At 41.4% G+C, this 19,642-nt stretch overlaps 1 protein-coding gene across 7 annotated transcripts in view; it reads left to right on the plus strand.

Moving 5' to 3' along the window:
* Positions 1-19,642, plus strand: part of nlgn2a (neuroligin 2a) — a 201,680-nt gene that overhangs the window by 132,504 nt on the left and 49,534 nt on the right. For all 7 annotated transcript variants that reach the window (XM_088407472.1, XM_088407499.1, XM_088407490.1 and 4 more), the window contains one exon: positions 9,282-9,945. In XM_088407472.1, coding sequence (XP_088263598.1) covers positions 9,483-9,945 — 463 coding nt within the window. In that variant the 5' untranslated portion in view covers positions 9,282-9,482. The remainder of the gene's footprint in view (positions 1-9,281; positions 9,946-19,642) is intronic.

The raw sequence follows: 19,642 nt of genomic DNA on the forward strand, positions 1-19,642 counted from the left end.
TGGACACTAAGAAAAAGCTGGACTATTAATTAAAAAAAAAAAAAAATGGTGGGTGCATTTGCTTCGCAGCTCAGATGCCGCTACTGGTGCGAGCTTATATAACACATCGCGCTGCCTAGCGTGGCACGTTGCGTCTATTTATAGAAACACTTTGAAGGAAGTGTGACACACAGACACAAAAAAAAAAAAATAGCCGCACGGAGCTTCGTATTTGCATCTCGTTGTCGTGTCTTCTCGGTGGATCGCCTTTTAAAGTAAGCAGTAAAGTCCAAATGTTGTCTTTTCTCATCTGATCCAATTTGATTTCATATCTTTAAGGACGCATGGTCACTGACCAATCACAGCTGACCTGTTTTCCGGCTTTAGTCATATGACATTCACAAAGCTGAGATGTGATTGGCTGTTGTAAGATAGATGCTAAAAACAGAGCAGTTTTTCAAATTATTTGTCCTACATAATACAAATGTTTGAAAATTAAGTTTTTTTTTTTTTTATGTCAGTTTGCCATTCTTTCCCATAATACCACTGAATATGCAAATGCACATCAATAGTGGGGGTGTTAAACATACGGCCCGCGGGCCAGTTGTGGTCCTCGAACTGTTTTTTTTTTTTTTTTTTTTTCCCAATAAATGAAAAACTTGAAATATTTAGTGATTAATAGTGGTATTTTGCTTGTACTATTTTGGACAGTCTTGAAAAAAAAAAATCTGAATCTGTTGTTTTAAAGTTTTCTGATTTTATTGGTCCAGCCCATAGATTTCCCCCCCCCCATGTGGTCCTCCATGAATTTGCTCACCTCTGCCCAAAAAGATCATGGAAAAAATGTATTTTTTAACATTTAGCCTACAAGTACATTCAAACGTACTTGCCAGTACATTGAAAGGAGTTTGCAAGTCCAAAATAATTCCTCCACTTTTCCGTTTGAACGTTAACACGACATTTTTAGCAAAAAAATGTTATTTTGTATATGGTTAATGTGATAACAAAAAAACAAAACAAGCGCAAATAATCCCTTGAAAAAGACATTTTGAAGGATGCCATCACATGCTCAGGCATCGCAACTGACCTTTGGTCATGTGACTTTGACAAGCTGCGCTGTGATTGGTTGTTGTTAGCGAAATGCTAAAAACATAGCATTTTCCACTGCTTAGACCTCGAGAAAAACATTTTAACATTTATAGATACATATTTTTTTCTATTCACTCATTCAAAGACAAATACATATTTTGACATCTTTTTCAGGCATGTATAAATATGTATTTTTTTTTGCTAAAGGAAGCTGTTAAAATTGCTGGTTAAGTGATTATTAAATTAAGAACTGTAGTAATACTAAAAATTATGAATCGACTACTTAAATGTTAAAGTAATCAATTACTCTAGTACTTTAGTCTGTTTAACAATTAATTTAGGTATTAAGTAAGAATCTAGAGTAATTGATTACTTTTGTCTTTTTTATTTTGTACCAGCCCTTTTTACATACTACATGTGAGAAAAATAGAAGAAAAATATAAATACGTACCTGGGATTGGATTTCTAGACTCTTTAAAAAAAAACGTGAAAATATGTCTTTGGCACTGAATGACTTAATGGTTACAGGCGTGACATCCTGTGTCTTTATTCGGCATGTCCGAGGTGCTCCATTGAAATTACGAACTGAAATCTTAATCCCATGCAGTATGGGGGGGGGGGGCTGTATAATGGACCGGCCTATTTGACAGCCGGCCCTGTCACATCGGCTGCAGCTGTCGCCGTGGCAACCGGGTCAGCCGAGTTAATTGTTCCCACTGATGGTCTATCTCTCACACACACACACACACACACACACACACTTGCATGTGTCAGCCACGGTTAGCCCGCTAAGCACAATTTTAACCTTTTAATCGTTGACCCGGCACACGCGTTTCGAGCAGAATGTCATCGGACTTCCTCTTTATCCATGCAGAACCAACGCAGCGTGTTTGCGCACGTCCGCCACGACGTGTCGAGCTTGCGGAGGCGCTGACTAATGCGAGGCGGACTCCGCGCTAATTAAAGTCTGCTCACACATTAATTACGGCATCGGGGGGCCTTAATTGACTGCGAAGATGACGCATCCAACCTTTGCTCGGCCCAGATATTTTCATCTTCATCCAAAGTGATTGCGGCGCTTCCTGTAAGTCACGTCGGCGCTATTGCCGCCGATGACGCGGCGTGTTTATTTTTTTAGACCAAACCCGTCTTTCGTCTCGGAAAATTGAGACGTTGTTATATTTCAATTTCTTTTCAATGATGTGTATTACAAGGGTCCCCAATATTTTTATCACCGCGGATCGGTCAACATTTGAGATTTTTACTGTGGGCCGATGGACCCTGCTCTCAAGTGAAGCCACACCATCCTTCCTCACTACAAATTGCAATATCAACAGCGGCCAGAGGCGGCGCCAAAAAACACAGATCAAGCCAACAAAGCACAAATGAACGACCTGTAAGAGGATAGACTAAATCAGCTCCTAAACATCATTATTAGCCGGTACCAGATTGAGATTTTTACTGTGGACCGATAGTCCCTGCTCTCAAGTGAAGCTACGCCATCCTTCCTCACTCAAAATGCAATATCAACAGCAGCCAGGGGCGGCGCCAAAAAACACAGATCAAGCCAAACAAAGCACAAATGAACTGTCAAAAGATCAACTAAATCAGTTCCAAAACAACATTATTAGCCGGTACCAGATTGAGATTTTTACTGTGGACTGATGGACCCTGCTCTCAAGTGAAGCTACACCATCCTTCCTCACTACAAATTGCAATATTAACAGCGGCCAGAGGCGGCGCCAAAAAACACAGATCAAGCCAACAAAGCACAAATGAACGACCTGTAAAAGGATAGACTAAATCAGCTCCTAAACATCATTATTAGCCGGTACCAGATTGAGATTTTTACTGTGGACCGATGGTCCCTGCTCTCAAGTGAAGCTACGCTATCGTTCCTCACTCAAAATGCAATATCAACAGCAGCCAGGGGCGGCGCCAAAAAACACAGATCAAGCCAAACAAAGCACAAATGAACTGTCAAAAGATCAACTAAATCAGTTCCAAAACATCATTATTAGCCGGTACCAGATTGAGATTTTTACTGTGGACTGATGGACCCTGCTCTCAAGTGAAGCTACACCATCCTTCCTCACTACAAATTGCAATATCAACAGCGGCCAGAGGCGGCGCCAAAAAACACAGATCAAGCCAAACATAGCGCAAATGAAGGAACTGTTAAATGATGAACTAAATCAGTTCCAAAACATCATTATTAGCCGGTACCAGTTGATCCATGGACCAGTACCGGGCCGCGGACCGGTGTACATTATACGACTGCCGTATAATACATAGAGGTATCTCAAAAAGTGGCCAAGTTACAAAAGTTGAAAGTCTTTTGAGAAAAACACATTTAATGTTTTGCCACTTCGACGACGCGCGTAGTGATTTTTGGAATCCGCCGTCTTCTCATAAAGGCACGGAATCGACAAAAACACAAAAAAGGAGATTCGGAACGAGTTGACACCCCCTTCCCCCCGCCCTTCCCCGCCGCCACCCTGCTAATTTGGCAAAACAAACGAGCGCCCTCGCCACTGTAAAACACATCATGCGAGCGATGGGCAAACGAGGGCTTGACGTGCCTTTGAGCAAGCTCGCCAGCTGCCGCCGAGCTTGGCGGGCGGGCGAATGGGGGGAGGACGGGGGAGGGAGAGGCTGCGCTAAACAGCAGGAGACTCAAAATGTTGTGTGATTAACGCTGCGGAGTTTGCCAACTGGCTCGCTTCGCCTTGAGGTGTGGATGGTGCAGTAATTGCAAAGAGGAGGCAGCGCGCTCTTAACCCCCAAATGGAAAATATCCTCAGTCAAGAGCAGGCTCGCCTGTAATCATTATGAAAAATATTGCATTTCTTAAAGCATAGCTTAATATAGCAGTTTTGGAATGATGATGCTTTTGCGCCTGCCCCAAAAATATCCGCAGAGTGAATTGGATGTTAATTAAATAGCCGTGATTTCATTGAAGCATAACATTAATTGAAACGTTGACCACCAGGGGGCAGTCTCTAAAATGTCTCGTCTCCACCAATCTGATGTTTTTCGCGAAAACGGGAATGTGTCAAAAACAAACAAAAAAACAGCAAACTATAAATGGAAACAAAATGAGCGAAAAAAAAAAAAGATGCACTCACAAAACCAGATGGAAGCAAAAAATACACACAAATATCGAAACGTAAAACAACAGCAAAAAATGCAACCAAGAAAATGAAACTAAACTAGCCAGTGGAAAACTTTCAGAAAGACTTAACCAGCGACTGATATTCTGATATTCTCTTATTACGCCGGACCAAATATCGCACGTTGTCGTAAATGATAATCGCTAGTAAACAAACCATTTATTTATGCTGAATAAACAGACTTCGGGCGCAAGAATATTCATATTTTTTGTAAACAAAATCTCCTCTTAGCTCAGGACATGGCGCTCGAGTGTGTAGGTTCTTTCCAAGACGCTAAACAGGAAAATGCATGATGTGACAACGTCCGGTTAGCTTTTCACAATAAAACAAAACTTTACACATACAAAATAAAGCCAGAGAAACAAAATTATCAATCCTGTATATGACACACACACATATGTATGTATAATTCGTCCATTTATTTGAATCAAAACATTTATACAGGACTCTATACAGGAAGTGCCTGGGCTTTTCACAATAAAACACAACTTTACAAATACAAAATACAGGGGTCCTATAACCATATGAAACACAAAACTAATAATATCTGGCTCTACAGGAGCAAGAATATGTGTATTTATTTTCAACAAAACCACAACTTAGCTCAAGACATGCCACTCCAGTCTCTATTGTGTTTCTTCCTTGCAAGACGCTAAAGAGGACGTGCTTAACGTGACAACATCCGCTTAGCGTTTCACAATAAAACATATCTTTACATATGCAAAACACAAAATCAACAATATATATATATATATATATATATATATATATATATATATATATAATATATATATATATGTTAGGGGTCTGGCCCCGCCATCTTGGTCCCTTCGTCCCCGCCTCATCAATCACTTGCGCTCGCCCACCGCCAGCACGCAGGCCGGATCAATTATGCCCGCTAAATTGAGCCAATTTGCATCGGAACCCTCACATGCCCCCCGCAAGTCTGGAGGATGACTCACGGTCGACGAAGAAATATAGCACTGTTTTTTTTCTTACTGTCTGAGGCGAGGAAACAAAAGCGGGCGCCGCAGAGAGCCGAAACGTCTTTGTTGGCTCCCATAGGCCGGATTCCGGGAGAAACGGTCATCCGTATGCGAGTCGTGAAGGAACCTCTGTAAATTTCCCGCGTGGTTTCCGAGCGCGTCGGTTTTTGTCGAAAGATCGCATGGAGCGCGGCGCAGTCGAAACGATGGATTTGATCTAAACGGAGGAGCAAAATTACACAGGATCCTGGACCAATTGTACAGCGGGTTGGTTTCACCTCTTCCCCACCCAGACACTTTTGGATGCAAATTCTCCGTCGGAGGAAGACTGGTTTCTTTCGCGGGAGACAACCGGTCCAGACGTCCAAGGGCCAATAACATTCCTCCTTTTACATCACGTCGTGGCCATTTTTATTAGAACAGCGCAGTTTGATCAACACACAATTTTACTGGTACATCGCATTTATAAAAACACAGATTTCCATGAGTTGCGACGGCTTGAATTAGACCCTGTCTCGCCTGGGGGATGTTTCCACGGCGTAAAAGTTGCTCCGGCGGCTACGGGGCGATGCAAATATGCGCTTAATGGCGACTTTAAATTGGGCAATTAAATCCGGACGATAAAGCAAAGCCGTCGGAAAAGAAAGTGTACGGGCGCATAAACATTACGAGTGGTTGTTCGCGCATCTCGCGCCGTTACGTAAGCGCTCAACAATGTTATTATGACACTGTAATCTCCTCCGTGCATTTGTGACGGCCGATGTCACATGAGGATTTGCGCTGAAGATTACATGAATGGCTGTGAGCGGAGGCGCTCATTTGCATGCCCCCCCCCACCCCCCCGATCGTGTCACGTCAGTAAAGTATAGCTTTTTTGCGGGGTAAAATGTTGAACATGTTGGTGCTCCATTAGTTTCAATAAAATCAGGTTTATCTGCATAGCCCTGAATCACTACAGTCTCAAAGGGCTTCATAGGTGAAAAATAAGTCGTACAGGACATTATGAATACAAGAGGTGGGCAACTTACATGTTATTTGCTTTGTAAGAGCTCCGCCCCCTTTCCGGCATCGCCAGTTTTTTTACAAGCCATGTGAAAATGTAATCGTCAGTCCGTCAGTGTATTTTTTTTCCTGAATCTCCGCCACCACTAGAGGGCAACGTGATTTCTGGTTCGTCATTCGTCAGGCGCTGGTCTACTTCTGTCCGCACTCATAATTCTTTTTTCTGTTTTTGTACTTACGCTTAAAGTTAACGCCATTTCTGTGATACGACAGTGTCACTGCAATTGAAACACAACACAGTCATATAACATGAAAACAAAGCCAGCTAAAGGGTGTAACCCTAAGATATATAAAATAGCATCATGCTTAATACAGGGGGCAATCATGTCCACTAGATGGCATTGTCAAGCTTCGCATGACTCTCCAATGGTGGATGTCATTCTCATTTATAACTGCCTGCCCTACAACTATAGGAGACGGTTTCATTAACATTTGTCCAAATTTGTCAAAAATTCATCTGTCACATACACTACAAGTGAACGTATTGCTGATGGTAAAGTTTCTAAATTATTCATTCACTAAATCAATTAGGGAGCTAAAAAACTAAAAAAGCTTGCATTTCCTGGCCAAGTGCCAATCGGAGAAAAAAAATATTGGTCTACATTCATTAATTACTTGAAACACATCCTATAATACTTTTATCAGCAAGTACCCGAATATATATATATATATATATATATATATATATATATATATATATATATATATATATAATCCCTAAATTAACTAGGGAGCTAAAAAACTTCTATCTTGCATTTCCTGACCAAGAGCCAATCAGAGAAAAAAAAAAAAAAAAACTTAGTCTGCATTCATTAGTTACTTGAAACACATCCAATAATACTCTTCTCAGCAAGTACCCGAAACCACCACTAAGACAGGAAGCAGCTACAAATAAATGTCACTGTTGGTGACACACACGCTGTTCTGTCTCTGTGAAACGTGGCCCATGAGTGTCTGTAATTTGTACTTTTGAAGAATGTTGTTATTTGTGATATGCCCAAAATTAGCTTGTTTGTTGGTCCCACAACTTGTGACTGTAGATAGCATGTTAGCTAATGTTAGTTGTTATCTTCAGTATGTATTATAGTGCTACCTTTGTCCGCATTTAACTCGTTAGCATATCTCAAGCGCTGATCGGTACGTGGTGATTAAAAGGTTGGGGACCCCTGTAATATAAAGGATAACATTTGAGGTATTATTGAAATTTTGGTTGAGGATTTCGCTTTGTCGCCAAGATAAATTCCTCCGTGTTCATTTTATCTCCATCGAATTGCAAAAGTTCAATGCCATCTTGTCATATTTACTTTTGGGTGGGTGCAGTCAAGTTCAAGCAAGTCCAAATTCCAGCTGCGCTGCATAAAACGCGTGCAACGGCCGGCAAAGTGGAGGTTTCCCAGGTCACATGACACCGCATGACAGGCCGGATTTATTTCCAGCCCGCGCTAAATCAGCACAGCGCTGGATTTTCCTGAAATGAACCCAGTTGAGTTAAGCGCGTCGCCTTTCAGGGACGATGTCGGACCTTTCGCGTGGCAGCTTTCTTTATTTTTGTGCGTACTGTATTTTTCTATGGGAATTGGGTCCGTCCCGACGGCGCTTCAGAAGACTTTCTTGTTTCAGCCATCTTGGTTGGAAAATTATTCTATTCCCGCATAGCGTATTTATTTTTATGATAAATTGATTGATATTAATTGAGGCAGTTGAAAACATGAATGTAGTTCATTTGGGATGGCGCTGGTGTATTTTTCGTATGAAGAGAACTTTGTCTAGGTCGTTTTATTTGCACATATGTATTTGTTGTATTTCCAGCAATCTAGGCATCATTTTCAAGTCCACAGAAGCAATAATATTTATTTTGGTGTGAATTTGAGCATGTACGTTTACTTAAGTTTAGTTTAAGGTCATTCCACTGAATGTGTAATGAGAGGAAAGCGCTACATTTAGAATGCCAAATCCATATTTTCAGATATTTTGGCGAGAGCAATGTATTAGTGTCATGTCTTACTTTTCCAAAACAACACAAACTTTGGAATGACAATAATAACTAATAAATGATGCATTACAGTTTTGAAATAAGATCAGCACCAACAAATTTTCATTCAAACACCGACACACTTGCACTGTTAGAATACAGCACAAACACAACAGTAATGTGCACGATGCCGTTCACTCAAGATTTCAAGAGTTCACTCAGGCAACATCGATACTTCCATTTTGCCTTTTTCTGTCTCCCTTTATGATTGTGTCTATATGCCAAAAGTCCACAGTGAAATAAACAAGTCAAATCTCTAAATGGTGCGCACAGTCCTTACCTTGTCACACTTAATTGGAGACATCTTGACATCTCCATTTAAGTAATATTCCTGTGGGTGAACAAGCATGGACTCGGATGTCGGTTCAGTCTGCACGCTTCTTTCATTAAAAATAACTTGCACAGTTAAAATGAGCTGCCCTCTCGCTCTTTACGGTGATTAATGTTTGTAAAAATACGTCAGATAAAAATGTGTATCTGTGCGTCGAAACTCGACTTGTTTACTCCTTGAATTGTGTCAAAAAATGTTTTTTAAGTTAGACGCACGTTAGATGCCACACCCCGTACTTTTGGCCTTCATTTTCATGAAAAAAAGTGTGTCTTATATTATGGGAATTACGGTAGGTCACACCGATGCAGAGTTCAAAGCCTGAGAAAAAAGTAGCGGCTTCCAGTCCAAAATTGATGGTAGTAAAAGTTTAACTATTCTACATGAACTCTATCCTTGCCAGCGACAAGAATTACCATCATGTAAAATCTGCCAGTGACTATTTTTTTTCTTTTACTAATAGAGCGATGACACTCGTGGCCGGCGCTCCTCTTAATTTTAAGCCTATTGAGCACTGTAGTAATGAAGCGCGACCATCGGATGGCGGCGTTGCTCCCGAAACGAGCGACGCTCTCGTCACCGAATAACGCTCGGCGGCGAAAGAGTTCAAATGTACGTCCTGTGGGTTTCAGGCGCCGACGTGGATGAAATGAGCACGGCGGGACGCAGAGGGATGGAACGCAACAGAAGCTCGGCCGGGGAAGCGACCTGGGCCGCCTCGGCCCGCGTCCAGCACTGAGCCGCCCGAATCCCCCCGCCCGCCCCCCGCATGACCCCGACGAGGCGCCGCCGCTCGCCGTAGCCGTTCCCGTTTGCTTCTCCCGTCGGCGGCCATGCGCCTCTTTCTATTTGCGAGTCCACGAAAAAACCAGCGGGCCCCGATGGCCGAGCGCTGCGTACCGCTGGGCCTGGCCCTCCTCTTCGCGCTGGCCTGCGGTCAGAAGGCCGAGCCCCCCAAGCACCCCGTGGTCACCACCAACTACGGCAAGCTGCGAGGGATCAAGAAGGACCTGAACAACGAGATCCTCGGCCCGGTGGAGCAGTACCTGGGCGTGCCCTACGCCACGGCGCCGATCGGCGACCGGCGCTTTCAGCCGCCCGAAGCCCCGGGCTCGTGGCAGGAGATCCGCAACGCCACCCACTTTGCCCCCGTCTGCCCCCAAAACGTTCACGGGGTGCTGCCCGAGATCATGCTGCCCGTGTGGTTCACCGACAACCTGGACGTGGCCGCCGGCTACATCCAGAACCAGAGCGAGGACTGCCTCTATCTCAACGTCTACGTGCCCACGGAGGACGGTGAGTGCCAGGCCGCTGGGCGGGAGGGGTCTGACTCTGTGCTAAGCCCTCCCCCCCCCCGGCGTTCGGTCCAATCACGTTTGGCGTACCTTCACGCCCCTTGGATGCGCGTGAAATGACTGCAAAGCCGTGATTGGTCAAGGGGAGGGGCTTAGCAAAGTGTCGGCCTTCGATGACGTTCCTCACGTTACTTTTTTTTTTTCCGCGGGACACGACGGTACCTTGACATACGCGCAAAGAAAATCGCCCGTGTCGACGTGTTTCGCGTCGGAGTCGGTGACTCGGCGGGCGACCGACTTCTTTTCTTTCCAACTTTTCCGTGCGATACGGAGCTTTTTCTTTCTCTTTTTGGGAGCTGGACCAGATCGGAGGCATTCGGCGTTATTTCCGACTTTGTAAGTCAGGGTACCGCTGCGTGCCGACAAAGTTTTGAGTCGTATCTCTTAATACGGTGGTTCTCAAACGGGGGGGACGTGAGATTCGAACGGAGCCGGGCGACGCCCGCTTTCGGCGAGTGTTTTACGACGCCTCGTGAAAATTCTCGAACCGAAAAAGACTGTCTGTACCGACCCCCGGTCGACGGACGCAAACTAGCTCCGGACGGTGTAATTTCCCGCCCTGAATTTGAACCAGGTTTTTGCGAGTATAAGCAACGCTAATTGAATGTTTTTTTTGACATAAGAACTGTCGAGTTTTCTTTACAAATTAAGAGCAAGTAAATTGGAAGATGATGCTAATATATGCTGCTAAATCTCATTTGAGTCTTTTTTTTAATTTCTATTTCTCTTAGCTTTTTATTCATGCAAATTGCCTTTATCGATGCGATTTTTAGAGGACAAGCCAGAAGTGAAACACAATATTACAACTTCTATCTATTCTAAATGCGAGATATGCATACACTTTAAAGTATGTGACTTAAGAGAATACCAGAATGTGACCCTAAAATTAAGGGTGCGTTTTATACACAGGTGCGTCCTGTATTTGAGGAATTATGGGAATTACTGTAAGTATGAGTCCACGTTGTCTATAGTTGCTATAGTTACTATAGTTGCTATAGTTTTTACATTGTTGCCATAGTGTTGGTGCATCCTATACGAAATAGAAAATACCACAATTTGATTGCGGTAGACAAATTTTGGGAACCACTGTCTTAATAGATTTGAGTATTAATCCGGAGGTGGCATAAACCTCCTGTACTGCCCTTGATTCTTGTACATTTTCCTTTTTCCTTTTTTGGGGGGTTGAACTGTTTAGGGAAAGTCCTTTTTTGTCCCGTAACGAGATCACGCCAATAATTCATTTTCTGGTTTATCGTAACATGTGTCAAGCTGCCTCCGCCTTCCGACCTTTGAGTTCACCAACACAATTTTTCTTTGACCAAAAACGTACGAGAAACATTTTCGTTTCGCCTGTAATTCGACTTCCTTCTTTTAAGCTCTTTGAGCATCCAAAACACTTGAGGCACTAGCCTCCATTTTTTTTAACCTCTTGTTAGATCACAGAAAAGTCTCTCGTGTGGTCTTTTTTTTATATATATACGTCCTCATAAATGATGTGTATTATTGAGCGATCCGTTGTTGTATTTGTTTTCACGGCGGTCCAAACGTGAGCGCTATCGGCGCGGGGACGCCAATCTTGCTTCATTCCTCGGAAGAAGATAACGGCGGGAAGCTATTAGGACCTCATGTAGGTTGCGGCGAGCAAGAGTGGAAGGCTTTGCTCATAAATCATAGGCGGGGCCGTTCATCACGCTCCTGCACGGTCGATGGGAGGCAGGCGAGGGCGGTGGGCTTCTAACTGCAGGGGGGGGGGGGGGTCGTTCCCAGCTAGCCTGGAGCACGCAGACAAAGTACGTGCTTCTCGCCGCGTTTGGCTTCCATTAGCGCTGAGGACTTCAACTGCGATGGAGACTGCCATGAAGTTAGCGGCGAGAAAAAAAAAAAATCTGCACATATATATATATATATATATATATATATATATATATATATATATATATATATATATATATATATATATATATATATATATATATATATATATTACATACCACAAATCTTTTGATTAATTTGATCTTTTTGATTAACTCATAACCTCTGGTGGGCAGCATTCAATCCCAAAGACAAAATTCTGTTTGTTTTTTTTAGCTCACAAAAACGTTTTTTACGCTTTTTTTTTAGGAGTCTAGGCGGTTAATGGCAGGTACTTGTTGTTCATCTGTTTTCATCGGTTTGGCTAAGCTGGCAAGTAATCTCCGGGTAAGAAATTACTCTGGGTAATGAAGTACTAAATTAATCCATTGCTGTATTTTTGTAATTAAGAAAAATGGTGGGAATTTTGAAATGTTCAATAATGTCTCTGGGTCATTATGACCCGGTGGTGTGTTTAATTTCCCTAAAAGGTCAGAGAGATTTTTTTGGGATTGGGGGTTATTTTACTAATCCTTTTTTTTTCTTTATAAATGTCAATGACATTTGTTCAATATGACCCATGTTTCTGGGTCAGTCTGACCCAGAGGTGTGCTTGATTATCCAAAAGTCCCTAAAACGTTTTTTGGTGTGTCGGAACCCCTGCTATAAAATCTTGATTTTTCTCAGGAATAGCAGTCATATTTGTGGGTCCATATGACCCATGCTTAGCTTAATTAAGAAAACTTCACGAATTTTGAAATACCCAATCATGTCTCTGGGTCATTATGACCCGAAAATGTGTTTGACTCTTGAAAAATGTCTGAAACTATGTTTGTGTATGTTGGTGACCCTACCAAAAAAAAAAAATCTAAATTTTTCTCTTCATTTTCTTGTGGGTCAATATGACCCATGCTAAGCTTAATGAAGAAAACGACACACATTTTGAAATACCCAATCATGACTCTGGGTCATTATGACCCGAAAATGTGTTTGACTCTTCAAAAATGTCTGAAACTATGTTTGTGTATGTTGGTGACCCTACCAAAAAAAAAAAGAAAATCTAAATTTTTCTCTTAATTTTCTTGTGGGTCAATATGGCCCATGCTTAGCTTAATGAAGAAAACCACACACATTTTGAAATACCCAATCATGCCTCTGGGTCATTATGACTCAAAGGTGTGTTTTATCATTCAAAAATGTCTGAAACTATTTTTCTGTATGTTGCTAAACCCACTAAAAAATATATATTTTTTTCTCTTAATTTTCTTGTGGGTCAATATGACCCGTGCTCAGCGTGATTAAGAAAAATGCCCTAAGAAAAATGTAAACATGTTATTTTCATCTGTTATGTTGGTTATACATAATTTATCCCCCCCCAAAAAAAACAAAAACAAAAACAAAAAAAACTACATTTAACATTTAATGGGTCACTTTGACCCAAGACCTACACAGGAGGGTTTAGATGAAAGTGTTGTGGATTTTTTTAGGATTTGGGCATGATCAGTAAAATGTTCTAGAAAACAACTAGTCTTTTTTGGGGGTCTTTATATTTGAAGCTTCAAAGACTGACTTATCCGTCAAGGTCGTCTCACGCTAGCCCCGCAGAGCCTTCTCCCGTACGACAAGTGAACGCATCTTTGTTCAAACAAAACAGGTGGCGACTAAACAAGGCCACGTTATGCGGAATACTTATTTTCTAATCCAAAAGGCGCCGCCTCGGCACGTCAACTTGCGATCCCCGGCCTCGTTAGCGGCGAGCTTCCCGGGCGTGGCTGTCGCCTGCGCCCTGATAATTATTCCATCCGCAGCGCCATCCATCTCGCCGCGTCAACCCAGATCACACGCGCAGCTCGCAATCTCGCAATATTTCAATTTCCTTTGCGCGTCCGCGGGGAGCAGCCGGATGCTAACGCGGCGAACGGAGGCCGATTCCGCTGCCGCGCCGGCGCGGAGATGTATCGATAAGCGAGAAGGGGAGAAAAAAATACAAATAAGTGAATAATGGAAGAAAAACAACGCTGGTGTCAGCCTACTGCAATAAAATGTGATATATGACTGCCGATGCTCCCCGAAGTCAAAAAAAAAATCCTCTTTATTGTTGCGCTCATCTCTTCTGCTGTTTCTTTAACATCTGTGGCGGCTTCTCTAAAATGAACAAAAATGCACAAAAAGCATTTCTAGGTTTGTGCGCCAGAGCCAGCGTGTGCGTTTTTCAGGCATACGGAGAAGCAAATGCATCCAGCATTTGATTTATCGCAGAGATAAATTCAGCGACGGTCCCCCTTCTCCTTCTCCCGTGTGTCTGACTGCATTATGCCGGACACCAATCTCTAATCCTCACCTTATCCGTTTAACTCGGGGGGTTTCTGAAGGGTGAGATAAAACTCAATTAAGCTCGGAGAAAGAGTTTTACCTTTACGAGTGGACTTTGTTTCAACATGAGCCAACTGCTTGATTTGTGACCGGTTCGCTTTTTTGCGCATCGGGCCCGAGCTTAGTTGGACCCCAGTTGAATGAAATAACAATAGACCGCTAAGTCATTCGATGTGTGTGGCGTATATGTGTGTGTGTGTGTGTGTATACATATATATAAATATATATATATATATATATATATATATATATATAAAATGAAAATTTTAATGTTAATTAAAATTTAGAAAATTAGAAAAAAAATAGAAAATGTTAATTATACTTTTTACAGGGGTTTATACAGCTTACAGCTTATTCTGCATCTGAAAAAAAAAATATATGTGTATATATATATATATATATATATATATATATATATATATATGTATATATGTGTATATATATATATATATATATATGTATATATATATATGTATATATGTATATATATATATATATATATATATATATATATGTGTATATATATATATATATATATATATATATATATATATATATATATATATGTGTATATATATATATATATATATGTGTATATATACTAGAAGTGTGACAAACACACCTAAAATTGATTTGATTTCACAATTATAGCGGCCCTCTGATTCGTCAGCCACACAAGCTGAGTTTTGACGCCCAAATGTGCATTTTTATATCTTCCGTATTCTTACTTACAGTAATTAGCGTAACGGAACGAGCTAGAGGTCGGACGTCAGCTGACCGTGAGCAGCCAGTGTCTTTTGCAACAAACAGCAGCTCGTGTTGGCTGAGGTTGTTACGTCATTATTTTCAATAAAAGAAGCGAGCGGACTAAACCAACGTCCGAGTCCATATTGTTATTTCCTTCAACTGGGGTCCAACTAAGCTCGAGCCCGATGCGCAAAAAAGAGAAACCGTCACAACGCAATACCATAAAAATGTGTTTTGACACCCCGGTTTAGGGTGAGAAATGAACCGAGGACCATGGTTAAAATCCCTAAAAGGCAACTTTTTATGTTACGGCCCCTTTTAAAGGCGGACGGGATCTTTGTTAGCATCTCTCGATTCCGAACTTGAGTGCGATTGGGTACAGTCTACCTTCTGCTTTTCCACTTGGCTCTGAAGGAAAGAACTAGCAAAGTTCCGTTGCCGTCGTTTCCCGGTCGTTTGCCGGTCGTTTGTTGTGCTTTTTGCCCCTCGCGGGTCACGTGACCCGCGTCATCCCGCGGCGGCGCGCCTTCGCCGTCGTCTCCTCGCGACTTGGCATCCGACGAAGGATGAGCGACGGAGACGGTAATAGGACTTTGCTGGCTCATTTCAATGATCCATTTAGGCCCGGCGAAGTGAATTGACTTTTCAACGGCACTTAAATAATCACGCAATCTGCGAGCGCGTCTGATTTAAGTGCGGGGCGCAAGAAGTACCTCTGATTGTGTTCTATTAACGATCACGGGCGTGTTAGCGGCGCGTCGCACGCTCCATTTATCTCACTGACTGAATGTGTCTCCTTAGAACTACTTTTCGGGCATGAATTGATGAGAATAATAACGCTCGGCTTTGATTGACTCGATCTGAGCGCCAAATGTTTTTATCGCGGCGTTTGCGGTCGCCTTTCAATAAACGCTAGCGTTATGATTTTTGCCCGGGCGGAATTTGTCACGCGCCACTCGTCTCGCGTCTCGTTAAGATGGCGCAGGCGGCGTCCCGAGCTGCCGGGTCAGCGCTTTGCAAGCGAGTGCCGTCGGCCATCTTGTCGCGGACTGTTGATTCAGCACGGACACACAAGCGGTAATAGAAAAGGTTATCGGGACGCTAATCTACAGCGAGTAACGGTTCCGAAAATCGAGCGATGGGATTTGTCTTTCGGAGTATGGCAGTGGGGGCACCAGGTGGCGCTGTAGCATTGTCAATGTAGGAGGTGAAAAACGTTTTAAATCACTGTCAACATTTGTTTTTAAAATATTTAAAATATTGGTGTTTATGTTCCCGATCAGTTTACATGTATTACCGTAATTCCCCTAGTATATGACACCTGTGTATACGACGCGCTTAATTTTGGGCTCCAATTTTTTATGTTAACGCCCTTAATATTCTTACGTTATATATTTGTTGCGCGTTAAGTCAAGTTTGTTTCAGATTTCCCACAGTGTGAGCGGTCATTGAATATCTCGCCAGGAGTAGTTTTTAATTTTTTTCACATCGCGGTTCAAGGTCATTTCAACGTAAATAACCCAAAGTTGAGTAGCATCCCTGTTTCACCAAATTTATGATTGTGCGTTTAAGTCAAAAGACGGCAATTAGTAAACGTCAAATGGAATACCTTTCCGTGTTCTCTAACAGGTGCACTCTTAATAGAATCAGCTGGATACATCGTAACTTTTAGATAATCCTCTCGTTTTAGTAACATTCATGTGTGTGAACAAGAATGGACTCGGACGTTGGTTTTAGTCCGCTCGCTTCTTTTATTGAAAATAATGGCGTAACAGCCTCAGCTAACACGAGCTGCTGTTTGCTGCAAAAGACACTGGCTGCTCACGGTCAGCTGACGTCCGTCCTCTAGCTCGTTCCGTTACGCTAATTATTGTAAGTAAGAATACGGTAAAAATAAGTAATAAGTAAGTAAGAATCTAAAAATGCACATTTGGGCGTCAAAACTCAGCTTGTGTGGCTGACGAATCAATCGTCCACGAATGTAGTCGTATAAAAAAAAAAAAAATTAAGTTAACATTTGCAGGAGGCACTTGTATTTTGGGCCTTAATTTTGGGAATTACGGTATTATTTATTCTTTTTTTTCCAACTTCAAACGTTTCAGCTGGTCAAAAAAGTGTTTCCATTTTTTTTTTCAGATGCAGAATAAGCTGTAAGCTGTATAAACCCCTGTCAAAAGTATAATTAACATTTTCTGAAACTTGATTGAAATTGTTCTTGTTTAATGTTAAAAACAATACAATTTTAGGTATATTTATCCAATTTTCTTCGATAATGATCTCCTTTGTAGTCTCGGCAGCTAGTGGGGGGCACGAAATGTTTTCTCTTTCCTTGGAGGCAGGCTATGCAAAAAAATAATCGAGAAGCACCGCTTCATTTTAGTCTTTCTTTTAGCGATATCGCTGCAAAAAAAAAGCGCTATTAATTCATTATATTGGCGTTGTGCTATATTGGTGGCCCTAGTGAGCATAAGCCGCTAAAGAAAATGGATGTTTTGTCATAGAAGTACTTTTAGTCGGCCATGTTTGTTTTACTACTGAGGACAGCGAGGGAACTAGTACACGGACCTCTAAATGCTTAAACAGCTTTTCGCTGATATTCACACATAGTCACAGTCCACTGAGATACTGTATATTATGGGATGCTCTTCCATACATATTCTGCTACTATTCCAAACTCTATGGGCCAGCTCTTCTTCCCTTTAGGCTTTCTGAAGTTGAGCATGACATTGGCAGTGAATGCAAATTGCCCCCCCCCCCCCCTTCCCTCTTTCCTGCTCACATACACACATACACTCAAATAGCCTGTCCCTCCCACAGTGCTCAATGCAGGGGAGGCAGTGAATCGTTTAAACCCGCATTTCAGAACCATGGATAGCGCAGACTCATATTCACTCCATCCGCACGCATATAAAAGTATGGAAATATATAGTGCACATAATTTATGGACATTTGTTTTTTTATTTCGTCGCAAATGTCAATTGCACAAGTTGTTACCTACAACTTGTAAAAAAAAAAAAAAGAAAAAGTCAATAGCAGCTTTACAAATCTATTTACTTAGGAAATAAGTCACGGTTTCAATACTCATTTCACCCGCTGTTTATAGATGTAAAAATTCAGGGACTGGTTTTGAATGTAACGTCAGAAAAAAGGCACAAATCAAAGTCTTTGTTCCGAAATATAACCCAATATTTGCAAATATTGGTTCAACGCAAAGCGAGTACATGCTTCTATGGAAGGCAATAGAAAAAAAACACGTTTATTGTGAGAGCATTTGTAGAAGATTTGGATATTTAATATTTAAATTAAACTAGCGCTCCAATCTATTTCGATTCATTTTGATTCATATTTTATTATGATTGTGGCTATTAAGGACATTAACTTGATGATAAATTAGTTGTCGATTTCATTATTTAGTGTCACAGCTCTAATATATATATATATATATATATATATATATATATATATATATATATATATATATGTGTGTGTGCATACAGCTGTCCAGAATATTTTGTGGCCTGTTGAGCGGATTTATATGTGAGGTGCTGGTGGTTTTGCGACGTATCGAGTGGCAAAAGTGCAGCTGTGGCATCCATTGGGTACGAGAGAACACTTAGCGTCAGCGAGCACGACTCGGCTTGATGATAGAGAAGGCGAAGATCCTTTTGGAATTTCAGCGTCTTTCACAACCTTTCAGCTGCAAAGTGAATGGAATGCGCAGTGGCTGTTTTTCATTAAGAAAGCCGTAAGTGCGGCGCTTCCTCCAGGGAGTGGACAAACCAAATAAAGTTGTTCAGCTATTGGATTATTTTGGTCTTTTCATTATGAGAAATGTCTCTGAGCTACTTTTATTATTGCTTTGAGTGTACCTCCTCCAAGGTCCAAACAGTCCGAATTTGGGTCAACCCCACTGAGAATGAAGGAACAAAAAAGTTCCTAATTGTTGCAATATAAAGTCTGAAGAAAAAAAATCATAATATATATATATATATATATATATATATATATTTATATATTATTATATTTATTATTTATTATATTTATTTATATATATATATATATATATATATATATATATATTTTTTTTTTTTTTTTTTTTTTCTTGGCACCCCCCAGTAATCCAAACACAAAATTCTGATTAATATTGCATTTATTTTATCCATCTGTGGGGCCATTTTGTCACTGGCTATCCCCTGAAAATGACATCACATCTGCTCAGGATCCAGGTAACAACCAATCACAGCTCACGTTTGGTCTTGTGACGTTGGCAAGGTGTGCCGGATTGGTTGGAACCATGAGCAACTGTGATGTCATTTTCAGTCAATGGCAAGAGACAAAACGGACGCCCCCTGAATCGACATAAATGAATAGATTATGTCACGTAATTTAGAATTTATATTTCCCAAAACAATTATAATCCAAATATCCAAAGCGGTGTGGCCCCTTAGAGTAGTACGATGTTTAATGTAAAAAATTTGGAAAATTCCTGAAAGTGACGATGTAACAATGAAGTTTGGTTTGGCTTGAAAAAAAAATGGCGGGACTAATATTGATGGGATTTCAACCAATAATGAACGATGAACAAAAAAATTGAAAAATTACCACAAATTGGCGTGAAGAAAAAAACTGTCGGGCGGAAGATGACGAAAGAGGTTCCACCTCTCCGA

Source organism: Hippichthys cyanospilos, chromosome 1 (assembly GCF_059441005.1).
Source record: "Hippichthys cyanospilos isolate Australia breed blue-spotted pipefish chromosome 1, RoL_Hcya_1.0, whole genome shotgun sequence".
Lineage (NCBI taxonomy): Eukaryota > Metazoa > Chordata > Actinopteri > Syngnathiformes > Syngnathidae > Hippichthys > Hippichthys cyanospilos.